This window comes from Cottoperca gobio, chromosome 3 (assembly GCF_900634415.1).
Source record: "Cottoperca gobio chromosome 3, fCotGob3.1, whole genome shotgun sequence".
NCBI classification, from domain to species: Eukaryota; Metazoa; Chordata; class Actinopteri; order Perciformes; family Bovichtidae; genus Cottoperca; species Cottoperca gobio.
In genome coordinates, this window is record NC_041357.1 from 17702745 (window position 1) to 17717760 (window position 15016).

General features: G+C 40.5%; 1 protein-coding gene across 1 annotated transcript in view; it reads left to right on the forward strand.

The window, feature by feature from the left end:
- igdcc3 (immunoglobulin superfamily, DCC subclass, member 3) overlaps positions 1–15016 on the forward strand; it is a 54335-nt gene that overhangs the window by 23383 nt on the left and 15936 nt on the right. Inside the window, exons 3-6 of the mRNA XM_029455694.1 lie at positions 9876–10020; positions 10145–10275; positions 10493–10630; positions 13093–13251. Coding sequence (XP_029311554.1) covers positions 9876–10020; positions 10145–10275; positions 10493–10630; positions 13093–13251 — 573 coding nt within the window. The remainder of the gene's footprint in view (positions 1–9875; positions 10021–10144; positions 10276–10492; positions 10631–13092; positions 13252–15016) is intronic.

Genomic DNA, 15016 nt, shown 5'->3' on the forward strand with positions numbered 1-15016 from the left:
AGGTGGTCATTTGGCAGAGGGACAATCTAAGGAGGGGGCAAGTTAAGAGGAGATCAAATTATTTCGAGTAGAGGATTCCAGGCTGATGGGAGCGTTTGCTCATTCACTGAGCAGTCTGTGTCCGCAGATCCTCTTTATCTCTATTTCGGGGGGTCTCTAGTGTACAACTGGGAAACAGAAAAGGAAAACTATGAAGCTGCATGTTGTTTTAAGAAAAGCATTTCTTAAGCCTAGACAGCCATTAAAGGTAAACACTCTCAAAACAGTTCACACCTGTGCTCTTTCACCATCTTCCACTGGCCAGTCAGGATTACTCTTCTGCATCAACCTTTTAGATCAGGGGTGTCAAACATGTGAAGTAAAATACTGTTCCAGATACCTGTGACGAAATGTTTTGTGCCTTTTGTAGATACACTGTGGTCTGTAAGTTGTAATGCACATGTGTAAATGATAAACTGAGGCTTAATATTGTTGAAATTGCACCTTTAATTCTTTAAAAAATTCAGGTTGTTCATAATGTTTAGTAAAAAAGATAGTTAATTAAATTTGAACTTTTTCAGAATGTACTTGTACATTCTTGCACTAAAACGAAGGGAACAAATTGGAGTTGTCGTTATTTATAGGTTATTATGCTGTGATTTACTGATCCGGCCCACTTGCGATCAAATTGTGCTGTGTGCGGCCCCTGAACTAAAATGAGTTTGACACCCCTGTTTTAGGTGATCAGGGTGTTTGTCAGTACAGGATGAACCTCCATGAGGTGCTAAATACTGAGACTGGATGTCCTAAATACTGAGAATGGATGTCCTGGGCTGACCTGCATGTTGAAGAGAAATATTTGTGTGTTCCAGAATAAACTAGATAATGTGATAGGCAGTGTAAAAAATGTTCAGATTGTTGAGGTATTTGGAAAGCAACAAATATCCCGTTTTGAGCCATGTACCGCATGTTTGAAGTTGTTTAATGAGTACAAAGCTTTACGACCAGTTAGTCCTTAATTGTTACAAAAGGCCCCGCTCTTTTTGTTCTCACGCATCAAATCACGTGTTTGTTCTTTGTGAGTCTCTGCATGCGCACACATATATTAACACTGTTTTGTTTTGTTTTATAAAAAAAAGAAAAAGGAAACAATATCAACAAGGTTAACACTAACAAGGAGAACTACTGGCACTTAATTTAAAATCAAATGCTACTTTTTATGGTACTGGTGTGTCTGTTATTTTAACCCTCCTTTCTCTGTTGTCCTCCCCCAGTTCTCTCACTCTCTCTCCCTTGTCTCTAATCTTACCCAAGCCACGACTGGGAATCATTTAAATAATCCCTTAATTTCCAGCATCTGTTGTGCTTTAATGGGTCTCTCTTTAATTAGGCCCTGCATGCTGAAGTGAGTGTAGGAGGCTTAGTGTGGAGATTTAGGGCTACAGGGGCAGAGCAGGAGTGCAGGGGCCTGGGGGTGATGGAGTGGGAGGAGCATAGGCCGGAGGGACGATGGGGTGGAGGGTAGAGGGGGCTTGAGGTGACGCAGGAGTAAGGGGTGTGACGGAGGCACAGGCACATGCAGGGCACTAGGGGAGGCCTAGGCTTTGTTCCTGAGGTGGAGGGGTTAGGAGGGGCGGGGGGGGGGAAACAACTAGACAGTGAGCAATGTGTCTTCCCATCATACTGTCTTTGTGTGACAAAAGAGCTTTTATGTTCTTACCTTAATTCCTTTGAGCTAACTACTTATAGCTGATGCAGAGCAAGTGAATCACGTCTAAATATTCTGTTTCAGTGTTTGTTCAGCACTGGCCATGTAGGTAGTGTGCAAACACGTGACAAAACTGTGTGACGTATGCGTGCGACGCCATGTTGGATGATATGCAAATCAACAATGCCGTCTAAAGCGAACAACAACAACAATACAACTCCGACTTCTTCAAAGTATTGTGGCTCTCTGGAGTCCTCTGCAAAGGCAAGATTCAGAGAAAAAGTCCAAATTTGCGGCCTTGACCCGTACACGCTAAAGACGTCGGATTATATTGAGGATTTAGATTCATTACCGCCGATTGAATATCCGGATATTGTGAACTACCTTGTGCTACAAACGTCAACGCACAAATGAAGGCATACAAGAGCTTAGATGCTTATAATTTCTTTGTTTCTGGCTGGGTTGGTAGTCTTCTTACCAAACCAGCGAAAGATAACGGTGCTCGTCCATGCCCGTGTAAATCACTCTCAAAGAGCTCGAGATACACCGCTCAAGCCGTGGTTTGTGAGTGAGAAGAGCAGCGTTGTTATCCTCGCACACTGTGATTGTATGGCTGGATTAAGCGAAGCATGTTCTCACATTGGTGCTTTGCTTTTCAGAAGTGAAGTAGGCTCAAGAATAAGCAAAACAAAAACATGCACAGAAGAAAAGAGCAAATGGCTGCTATCATAAAGCTTTGCCGCTTCTCCTAGTGACGAGAAGTAAGGTCTTACAGTGTTCAGGTATATCATAAGCACAAATGTTTAACGTAAACATTGAAAACATAGCTTTAGCATGAGCTCTTACCAGATATAAAGTGGACGCCACACACACGGGTGAATTGTGCTTTTTCTTCTGTTAAATCCTCACGAGTTATGTTGCTAAACCACAGTTTACGCCGTTCGGTAGACAGCAATTCATCCCTCTTTTGTGGATCGTTGTTTTTGATGATTTTTAGGAAATCTAAAGAACCGTTTCTCTGGGTCACGAGTAGCGTTATGACCACAATTATACACTGCGCACAAGGTTGGCATTTTCTTTCAATCTTAGACGTTTAAATACAAAGAAAATTACGAAGCGTTGCAGCAACTCACACGTGAACGGGCGCCGTCTTGGTTGTGTATACAACCAAGATGGCTGACTTACGGGTTGGGAAATAAGCGTGACGTCACATGCACACGATCTATAGACAGGCAGTATAATAATGAATATAGACAAACCTTTAATGTTATTCAGCCACCAAAGGGTTTACTGTAGCAATATTATATTATATAATTCTGCTATATGTAATTAATACTGACCAGATGAAAAAGATATACAAAAACAAAATAATTTACTATATGGAGGAGTTAAATATTTGAAATCCCTCATAATGTTGCACAAACCAGAATAGGGCTGCAATTCATGATTATGATAATTTTCTTGATCATTCTTTGTACCGTAAAATACTAACAATACTAATACTAAGTATACTAAGCCCAAGTTGTAACCAACCAACAGTTCAAAACCCAAAGTAAGAGAAAACTAAGAAAACCAGCTTTGAAAAGCTGGAATGTCGAATAATGAATTATTATAATACTATAATAAACTATAATGGTTGCTGAATAATTAATGATTAATTAACTAATCAATTCAGGTCTAATTCAGTACAACATAATGGTTAACTCTAGCCCTAAAAATTAGCATACGGCTAAACATTACAAATGTATTTGGCAAAAGCATTACTGGAGCATTACACCATCCTCTTCAGCAGATTGAGTTTACTCACGTATTATGGAACTGTTTAATCTTTCATGTAGGACTTCCTATCTTTATAAAGGTATTATTTATTACAGAACTGTCATGGTTTCTATTTTTTCGGGTCATTCAGCATACCATTGCCTATCGTTAACGTCCATGTTTAAACAGAGAAGAGATGTTAAGCATTATTTTGAGTAGTAACTATTGTAGCATTGCTGCTCCATCCACTTTCTACAGGGAGCCTTAATAGCAGCTATCAATCTTACTCTATTTAACTTATTGCACACAAGCGCTCCAATATTGATCAACACAACAGACTGAGGACAATCACACCATGGGGAAGCCTAATTCAAACAAGCTTGCAACACAAGCAGAAAAGGCAATTCAGTTTCAGTGAAAACATTTTTGTAATGTGAGAGGGGAAAGAAAGAAAATCTGCCATGTTCAGATGTGAGTTTATGTAACCAAATAGGAGGAAATCACCGAAGACATGTGAGCGAAAAGCTTGAAAATCATGAATAAACAGACTATGTGTGTTCTTTGGTTGACATTTAGATGATCATTGTTTTCTGAAATGCCCTTAAAGCTTGTGCGTTGGTGTTTGATTGCATTGTATGACTCATGCTGCGCAGTCTGATCTCAACGTCCTCTCTCTACATTTGGAAAAAAGGCATGCCATGCAGTATTGATACAGTATTGATATTTTTATAACCACATAGGTGATCATGCAGGTAGTTTTTAGTCACACTAGTGGTGTGGCTCTGGGGATGGCAATGTCAATGTTAGTCCATCACTCTGGACAACATCCATGTTTCCCCTTGTGACTTTGTTGATCCCCAGACCGTTCCTATAGCTCCACCATGATGTTGACATGTTGTAGTGAACTATCTCAACAGCTTGCCATGGTGGTTTGCCATGAATTTTGATGTAGAAATTCATGGTGCCATAAGGATGATCACCTGACATTTCATCTAACACCTTAAAACTTAGTTTTCGCTTATAGTAATAGAAGCTTGCAAAAACCAAAGTCTTAAGAATAATTCCTTGCATAGCTGCATTCAAATAAACAGTACAGGTCTAATACATGTAAGGGCAAAGTTTGCACTGCATCAATATGTGTGCCTGTTGAGTAGACACTGATCATGTGCCAGATACAACAACAACAACATTCCCACCATAAAAGGAGACAAAGAGTAAAATGTAAAGCTGTACTGCTAGAAAAAATAACAATAAAGCTTGCTTGTAAACTCCTGCTGTATTAGAAATATGCATATGCATATATTGGACAGAGAGTATTTAATGTCAATGAAGATTAGGTCTTGTTACTAAGCCTTACTATCCAGATGTACATCCTTACATCTGCCAGCTGAGCTTGAATGGCAGAGATGCAGCTCAACTGATGCTTTGGCTCGTGCAGGTACTGGCAGGAATGTGTTGATGTGCCAAAACATTTAAATGAGGCAAATGAATGCGTGTCAGAGACAACCTAAGCGCGTGCATCCCTTCCTTTCGTAGGTGATAAGCATCATGCACCACAAACCAGCAGATTGATCACAGCAGTGCCCAGGTTTGGGGGGAGGGGGGGCTAGTGGGTCTTGGAGCCAATAAAATATCACATCTGCATTAAAATGCCATCTCTAAGGTCCCAGCACAGGACCTGCTATTTCAGGGATGCCTATTTAAAGGCTGTTGAAGTGTGGGCTCTCCACGCTGAAATACCACCGTACACCTCCATTATTTATGGACCTCATCTCTATTTTACTGGTTTACCAACATGGGGGTGGGGTGAGTGCGGCAGTCATCACCGCTGCTTGAACAACATGTGCTTAATGATGTCACAGGCCTGATAGGGCTCATGGGGGTGGGGCGAGAGGTGCGATGGAGAGTCGAGCAAATGGTTGAAAATGTACGGTAGAGTTGGGGGGTAGGGCAACTGCAGGCAAGGGTAGATGTGAGGGAGGGAGATGACATCGGGACATCGGGGTTCACTGAAGCTTTACGCCATAGCTGCAGGTTTGAATGGTCCTGTTGGATGCATGTTCCTCTTTTGGCGTCATTACCTCTGTCATATCAATGAATCATCCCCGGGAAAAAATGTGTAAAAGAAACATGGAAATGTGTCATCACATTGGCTGATGCGGTCATTGCTGCAGGGGAACATCAGAGTTTGGGCTTTTAATCACCTTGTCAATAATTATCTGGTGAGTGTGTGTGTGTGTGTGTGTGTGTGTGTGTGTGTGTGTGTGTGTGTGTGTGTGTGTGTGTGTGTGTGTGTGTGTGTGTGTGTGTGTGTGCTTGTGTTTAACTGAGCAAAAAGAGATGGATCATTACTTTGGGGCCATTAAGAAAAATTTGTCAATGGATCATTCACATAATCACCATTTAATCTACATTTCTTCATTAGATGGATCTGAGTTGCTTATATGAACATTCAGCATCATAAATATCTGTTGTACATGACCAGTAGTGTGCACTTTTAGCTTGTCATTGGCCCTCAAACCCAATAATCAGTACTAGTACTTCAGCACTTGGATTCATATTTCATCCTTTGTGTGTCTTTGTGAGCTTTCATCATGTAAAAGTTTCACATTTAAAACACAATTTCATGTCAATTTTTGTTTATGTTTCCTTCTTGGAACTATTTGGTCGTAAATTGTAAAAACAAACATTCAGGCAGTGCCACTCACTTGTTGGCTATTATTAGATGACCAGAGTTTTGACAAGACCTGATTTAATGTTCAGCTATCCATCTAAATCTCCACACTTCACATTTCGTGTCTGTGACCTTCCCTCATATTACTCCCTCACTCATTCTTCTTTTGTGGTTGTCATGGAGGAATCCTCAGACATATGTTCAAGGAGCAATGTCCTCCATGTGCACTTGTTTATAGATTTCTTTTTAGTATGCACCCCAACCTTTCTCTTCCTTATTGCAGAAATTAGTCCTGCTCTATTTAAGCCAACCGCATCAAGCTGGTAGCGGACAGTCTTTAATCATGCGTCTGTCAACACTTAGCAAAGGAAGAGTGACAAAATAATAGAGCAACATGTCTTTTCGGGCTGGGTGTTGAGATAAGTGAGAGAGCCTCATGTGTGTCTATCTTTTCCTGTAGCACCAAAGGGGGATCGATATAGTTGTTTGTTTCTGTTGAAGCAGCTCTTTGTATATGTTTATGTGCTGTAGCTGAGCTATATCACTTTAGATTGACTCTGCAACCTCTCACACTATAAAAAGGTACCTTTACATGCAGCACAGATGGTTAACAAGTTTCTCTGCTTCCGTATGTGTTTATCTGTGTATGTAACCCTATTGTGATTTCTCGGATTGTGTCTGATTTTATGAGTGTGTCGATAGTCGCAGGGGTGTGGGCCTCTTAGAGAACCCATGTTTTATGCATGAAGGCCAAGGGTGGGGCCCGTTAGGGGGGTTGAGTCGGCGGACACACACAACAGCTAGATCAGCGGACACCATGACTACTTGGCAGAGATTCACGAGAAAGCTCCCATAGGCACTGGTCCTCCTTTTTAACTCCTTTGTTCCTCAGCATTCAAGTGCAATGTTGCTTCTTTCTCCGTGTCCCCAGTGTTCTAGTACACATGGACAGTAAAAACAGCGTCATGTGTGTATCTTAATTTTGAGACTGTATTCCATGTCAGCAAGAATCTTTGATCACATCAGTCACTCTGAGCTGCTTGTTTTCTGTGTATTCTTTTTCTGAAGGGTTCCTAGCTGATTCACTGCTCGTAACCTTTCTGCAGTGACAATGCCTTCAGGGCTTTAATTCAATGCTACACCCTGCCAGTCTCTGCCTCGGGCACCGGATTACAGAAGATCGAGACAGAAACTATTTCTGATTGCTTTTGTCAGGACTCGGTCTCGAAAAGAAGTGAAAACCTATGAAAATGTTCTTATGGCCCAATAGTCTGTCATGTGAGATATACAATAATTGTATACTTCTGGCAAGTTTGCAATGATTTTCAGTGTTTTAAAACTTTACTAAAGTGAAAGAAAAGAGTGTTCTAGGGCTCGCGATTCACTGTGGTAAAAGGAAACAGTTATTATCTAAAGTACGTGTAAAGAGCTGTATGTGTGCTATAATACTGGTTTGGTGATAAAATGTTGCCGATGTTCTCTGTGACTTTTAAGCCTATACTTCACAGTGAGGTTGGCCTAAAATGTTTTATGGATAGAAGGTTGTGGGTCCCAGGTGGAAAAATTGCAGTTGGGCCCCTGAGATAGGCACTTAAGCTGAATTACCCCAGTAAGATATACAGCTGTTTAAGTGTGGCCTCATAGTAGAGAGGCAAAAGAAAAAATATGAGCCCCTGTCAGGCTGAGTAACAGTCTGATCTTTTGGGGTGTAATTTATCTTGGGACAGTGGAAACAAGGGAATGTGCTATCTCCTCTCATAGAGATCTCGTTATGTGAGAAGGGGGAGCTGTCACTTCTGGAAGAATACTAAATGAACATTTTTATATTAGAGCTCCATACATCCATTCAGAGCTCTAGGGTCAAGTCGTGTTGGAGAATGCCACGCTTCTTATTAAGCTCTGAAATGGAATAATCACAGCGCTAGACCACATGATGCAGCCACATTGGTCTAAAGTACTGCCACGCTACCGGAAGCATCTGTCTCTTGTCCATTAACAAGATTTGCCTGTGCCGTCTCTATTTCAACCCTTTCCAAATACGAATTATATGTTAGTAGAAAAGGCGAAATGCAAAAACATTACACAACTATCTAACTAACTAACTGCTAGATAAATACAAGGGGGAACCAAATGAATTAGTGGAACAGCCAAGCATGTCTCAGTCATTAATAAGCTTCTTGAGCAGTGCTGCTTACTTCCTGCTCGTTTTGTAGCAATGAATTAACGCAGACTACAGGTTGGGAAGAGCAGGAGGTTATGAAATAATAAGGGGTCCGTCCCTCTTGTTATGCTAACAGTGTTCAGATAAGTCCTCCTGTGTCCAAGTTAATTATGCTTGACATTTAAATGAGTACACTTGGGTTGAAGAAGGAGGGAGAACTGTTAAAGAAGAGGGCCTCTCTCTAATTGAGTTTGTCGCTGGCTCCACCTTCGATGTTGCTTTTGTTCTGCCGGCAGTAGATATGTGAAGTGCAGCTGAGTGAGGCTCTCTGTAGGGATATTGATACTGGTTACACTATATGGCGGTGTGTGTGTGTGTGTGTGTGTGTGTGTGTGTGTGTGTGTGTGTGTGTGTGTGTGTGTGTGTGTGTGTGTGTGTGTGTGCGTGTGTGTTTTCTTTGTTTGTCTTAGCATGCATTTTTAAAACCTTCCTGGCCTACAAACTAAATGTCAACATATGGCAGGAAATCCATATGCAACGTACTTTACATATATATCGGTATATATGTATGTATGTATGTAGAGAGCACCTTCAACAACTGATGAATCAGATAGTGTTACATGTGATGCTGCTATAGCTTAAAAGTGTTTCTTCATGATGACATTTGAAGGGGACGTTTTAAGAAAGTTTTCTAAGAAATGTAGGACTTACATGTAAGAACATCTACATCTCTTCCAGTTGCCTTCCATCACTAAGTACATTTCTTGAATTTAAAACAAAAGGTCTTACAGTGTTATGACTTTCAAATCTCAGCTACCGCAGTTCCATGGTAGGTGAATACATTGGGGACTAGTAAACACAGTGCAAGAGAACATAATTGGCATATTGCACGGAAAATGTAAGTGTTTCTCACAATATTTGTGTAGAAAGAGGAGTAAAAAAGAAACTCAAACCCTGACCCTTTTCACAAAAGAAATCCTTTGAGGAATGCCACAATATTAGTTATAGGTTATAGCCATCATAGAAGAAGAAAAATGTATTGTAACTTTCTGAACAACAAGGTGCTTTTAGCTGTTTAGAAAATATGTTTCTCCAGAGAAGGAGAGAAGAGATATGTATTTCAGACAATAACTTTACAGCTGGCAGTAATATTCCTTTTCATCCTCACCACCCTGTATGAAGTTACTTATCTGTTCAGTACTGTGACGAGTAAAGAGAGCACTGTGCACTTGATGTCAAGCGCTGTTATAAGGTGATGCTTGTGTCCTAAATACAGCAATTCTACATTCAGTAATCACATCCATCTCTTATCTTGAGCATGTGACTGCATGCTGATGACATTGGCACTTCACACAGCTTTTGAATCTATTTCACTTTACCCTTGCAGATATAATGACTAGATGGTAAAGGACAACGTGTTAGAGGAATACTCCATACTTTGCTTGGTCTATAAATACGTTGTTTATTTTCATGAAATAAACATGAAATATAGTATGAATATACATGCATCTTACATAAATAGTACTTCCTTGTAAGCAGCCAGGCTTGTTGTTGTGATGTTATGACCTAATATCCCGCTCTCCCTCCCCCTACAGCCATGGCAGACTTCCATGTCCAACCGGAGTCAGTGCATGCTGAGAAGTCCGGTGTGGCGAGATTCCAGTGCCAGATCCACGGTCTGCCAGAGCCTGTCATCAGCTGGGAAAAAGACAGCCGTCTAGTAGACACCAAGGACGAGAGGTTGGACCAAACCACATCACGGCATAACACTTAGAGATTAGAAGTGGCAGCACATTATCGGACATTTACCGGGTCTCATCGTATCCGTCTCCTTCTGTCTTGTGTCCTTTTTTCTCTCTTGTAGGTACACCCTCCTGCCAACAGGTGTTCTGCAGATTACAAGAGTGCGTGAGGAGGACAGTGGAAAGTTCTGCTGTGTGGCTCATAACAGTGCAGGAGTGAAACACAGCAATGAGGCCCTCCTCACTGTTTCAGGTTGTTATATTTAATATTATATTTTGTATCTACTTACCATCAGCAGACTATCTACCAAGCATATTCCCAGCAGATTTTCCAAACCTTTTGTTCTCCTGCCTGATTCAGGTGATAGCGGTATATCGAGCTAATGCACTGTAGAGAAATCCAATTAAAGGATGCCATCCATCATGCTCCTTCCCATCTTATCCTCCCCTCTCCCCTGTTTTTTTTTCAGGCTATCAGTCATCTGTTTACAAAGAGCCTATGATAGTGGTCGGTCCAGAGAACCTCACCCTCACTGTTCACCAAACCGCCATCTTGGAGTGTGTTGCTACCGGATACCCCCGACCCATTGTGTCTTGGAGCAGACTAGGTGAGAAAAATGCCTGAACAGATCAAAGAAAAGGCCCCATATGTATTTTGAATGTTTCATCCTGTGCAAATGTGTTTGTGTTTGTGAGGATGTATGCGTCACTGAGCCGAAGTATCACAGTGCGTTCGTGCATGTGAAATGGGAGAGTTTTTTATGGGTTGTATGTGCTTTGTGTTCTTGTGTGTTTGTATTTTCTTTGCAGCACAGCTTTGATCTGTCCTGCATTGTGTAATGTACATGTGCGCACAGAATACATTTGATACAGCGGAGCATCTATTGTGTATACATGAGGCAATGGGATTCAACATTAGGCCTTGGGGCTAAAGCAATAAGTTTGAGTCTGCGTTGATGAATGAATGCTTCATCTCCTCATGAAGTTGAACCTCCTTTGAAGCACCAACGAGCATCTAAGTAATTGCTACGAGGTGCTGAAACAGATATGATTAGTTTCTCCCTTCCGCCATGTGCATTTTTTCTTTACTATCACTCAAGGGCTGTCGTGACCAATTTTTCAATCTGGTATCTGTTTTCTTTACCTATTATCCAATCTGATTTGCTGCTCCAAATGTAAATTGCTGCCCCTCCCAAGCAGTTGGGAATAATCAGATTGAGGGTATTGCCTTACACAATGTCGCTAGAATGAAATGCTAACACGATGAGATTTGTATGTATTAGATTACGGCGGGGAGGCCTGGATAAACTGAATAATGAATCTGATAGTTTCACATCAGTCACTCTTAATGCTGGAGTTTGTTTGCTGCTATTCATTCAACTGTGCCACAGCCTGCTAGCTTGTGCTCTTTCTTTTCTGACACTAAGTTAATTAGTGCCTGACAGAGAGAAACTGATGGAGGAGGCAAGAGAGAGAGAGAGAAAGAAATATAGTAGAAAAAGGCAAGAAAAGAACAAGAGTGCTTTTGTTGAGACAAAAGCTCGCTGGACTGAGAAGTTAGTTAGTGATAATGGAAAAATGCAGTAATAGCAATAAAACACATCATAGAGACAGACGCAGAGCAAAACCACTTGGCAGGCAAGTTAGAGTGATTTATTGCATTTCAATAATTTGTCATGATTAATTACAAATATTGTCCTCCTCATAATCCATCACCATAAGATTATATTTTATATTTGATCACTTGTAATAGATTTAATGGCTGGTTTGTGAAATGTTCACTTCACCTGGAAAGCTGTGAGGGAGGTTAGGTCTTCAGACAAGAGACTGTGTTTGATGATTGCTTTATGCAGTGTAGGATCAATAAACATATCTGATCAAATGGCATCTTAAAACTCGTAATTTTATATCAGCTTTACGCTGTTTTTATTGCACGACTATATTCTTTTCTCTTCTCTATTTCATTGTTAATCTTGTTATTGTTAATCCCTTAATATCTATACATTGTTTCTACGTTTTGCATCATTTTGACACATGCAGTAGTACAACGTTGTTATTCAAAGAAAGATTTGATTACACTCTTCAATTTAAACTTGCATTGCTTTAATTATTTGCATTAAAGATATGAAAGTATACTTTAAAAAAACCACTGCCGACGTGCGAACATGTGGTTTGTATCTCTGGCTGGAGCTCCTGTCTCTGCATGTGTCCAGCATGGTGCCGGTCTCCCTGCCTCCCTGACTGGCCTTTAACACATCAAATATGGACCATACAGGCTTACAGGCAGCAGATGGGAGTCATAAATAGGATCGAAATGCCCCCTTGGCCCTATAGGTAATATCAGAAGCAGACTGAAGTCATTGTTGGAGTAGAGACTGAAGATAGGGAGCACAGGAAAGTGTGAGCTTATCATGTAAGTACAGCGAGAGCAGAGAGAAGGCAGCTATGGATTGTGTAAGGAGATAGGAGATTAGACGCTGCAGTTAGAGTTTCTGGGGCCCCAGTGGCCGCTGGAGCATCTCCTACGTAACCGTTTAAAAGCAAATGTACTACAAGGCTTTGCCAGACAAAGGCATGAAGAAAAGTGTGAAAGCTTTAATTAACGGAACATTCATTAGAGAAGCTTCACCTACCATAAAAAAAGATTCAATGAAAAAACTAATAATCAATGTATTCTGTAGGATGTCGCTCGGACAACAAGCTCCCAGTCAAGACAACTAATTACGGCATTAATGCCGTTCACACAGCAACCACAAACTCACTGACCTCGCTCTCTTTATTATCCTTGTGTTTGGTGTATTTCCAGTTCGTCACAAGACAATTCTGAGAATCACACACTTCACTGTAAAAGCTGCATCCTTGAGAGCACTGCCTCTGTCAAATTGTGTCTGTAAACATTTAATTAGTCTTTCTTGTTGGAGATTCAAGCCCACTCTGACCTTTACTATAGTACAAACACCCCGTTTACTCCAACGTTACATAAACACATACTGTACATTTGCACACCTGGTGCTTTTTTCTGCTGCCCTACATCATTTTTTTCCCGTCTCTCTCTCTTTTCCCTGAATAGACGGCCGTCCTATTGGTGTGGAGGGAATCCAGGTTCTCGGCACAGGCAACCTGATGATCTCAGATGTGGGTGTGCAGCACTCAGGGGTCTACGTATGTGCTGCTAACAAACCTGGGACCCGTGTTCGTAGGACTGCTCAGGGACGTCTGGTGGTCCAAGGTGAGTTCTGGATAAAATTAATGTGCTATTTTTCAAAATGTTATGTAGGAGTCGAGGAGGGAAACACACAAAGACAGCCGTGGTTAGGTGATAAGGTAATGCTTGTGAATGCTGTGGATTGACCTCTATGTGCAGTCCTCCTGACTACCATATGATAAATTCACCGCCTTCCCATCACCACCACAAAGCATTACACATTACACTGATCCAAATATAGGATGAGTTGAATACAGAGGCTATATTTCACTGTGTGTTGTGTACAATAAAAAGTTGATTAACAGTTTTTCACATTTACATGTTTCATAGATGAAAATATACATGATCAAATGTATTAATTAACAAAGTCCCTCAATTGGTTAATAATAGCTTAGAACAAAACAAATCTACATTCTCAACTTTTGTGTTGTCACTAAAATGCCGTTTGAGAAAACCTTTAACAATGTTGGCCCCCCCACATGGACAAGAAATCATGTACAGCATAGTACGTTGGAGGAAAATTGCTTTTTATTTATACGTTGAACAAGTGCCCACAGGGATACTTATGATCAGAGATGAAAAGAGTCCGTTGGGAGAAGGGTTGGACACTAAGTTGGCATGAATTCAATAATCATAGATATTTCTGCATGTTTGAAACAAATATCCAAGCAATTCTATACATGTGTCCTTTAAAGATAAATCAGAGGATAAAACGGTAGCGCAATTATTGTTAGAAGTTATTAAAGTTTGCAACCATGATTTGCTGTTTCTTTGTGTCGAGTATTCTCACCTCAAAAACATATATTTCATGCCCACAGCTTTGTAATCAAATTCTGCCACAGCTTGACAAACTGTAACAGGAGAGTATTTTTATCTGCTTCTTTAGTGAGGTAGTTATGAGTCTCTCCCTCTCTCTATGGACACATAAATAGTTTGCTGCTTCCAAATTAGCATTAAATTGCAAGTTTTTAGCTTTATGACACTTTTGAGTTCAGTCTCACTGGCCGAGAATAAACAAACAATATCAATAAAAGAGAAGACGTCACAGATTTCAACACTGCAATAAGGCCAACTTTGTGATGTATAATTGTATAGAGACTCTCAATGTCACAACAAGGTACAGCTGCAACTCAGGTATACCCTCTATGGCTTTATTTAGTGCAGTGAATCTTTAATTTAAGAATATTTTAATATTGTAATATAGCTATCAAATTTATTGTGAATTAATTGGCAGTAAAGTCCTTCGTATAAATGACATTCATAGTTAATGGACTGTAACCTGTGAAACTGGTATTGCCCTTTAAGGTCGCCCTCTGAAAGTGCTTTTTCAATCTGTTATTATTCTATTTTGTTCTGTTATATTATTATTCTCTTCATCAATTCTTCATCACACGAGTGGTAACCACTACCATAAACGTGTTTGATGGTAGGTTAGGGAGATACATGGTTTTACCAATGGGATGAGGCCCACGAGTGTGTGGCCCCCGGTGCATTAAATGACACCAAGCAGGAAACATCCAGCATCTGCCTCACACTCACATATTGATCAGATGGACCACACTTCAGCCTATGGGCATTATTAATCCTGATCAATAGTTAATTTTATCTGCCTGTCAGGTATGAGACAAGCCCCCACCCCAGCAGGAACAAAGAGGAAAAGCCATGGATGTTAATTATGTGTCAATGTCTTTGGGTTTTGTTATTGATTTGTGGAAACAAAGGTGTACCGTTAACTCCATATAAATGTAGGTTAGGCTGATTCAATTTTAAGAAAAAAATATGTTTCACT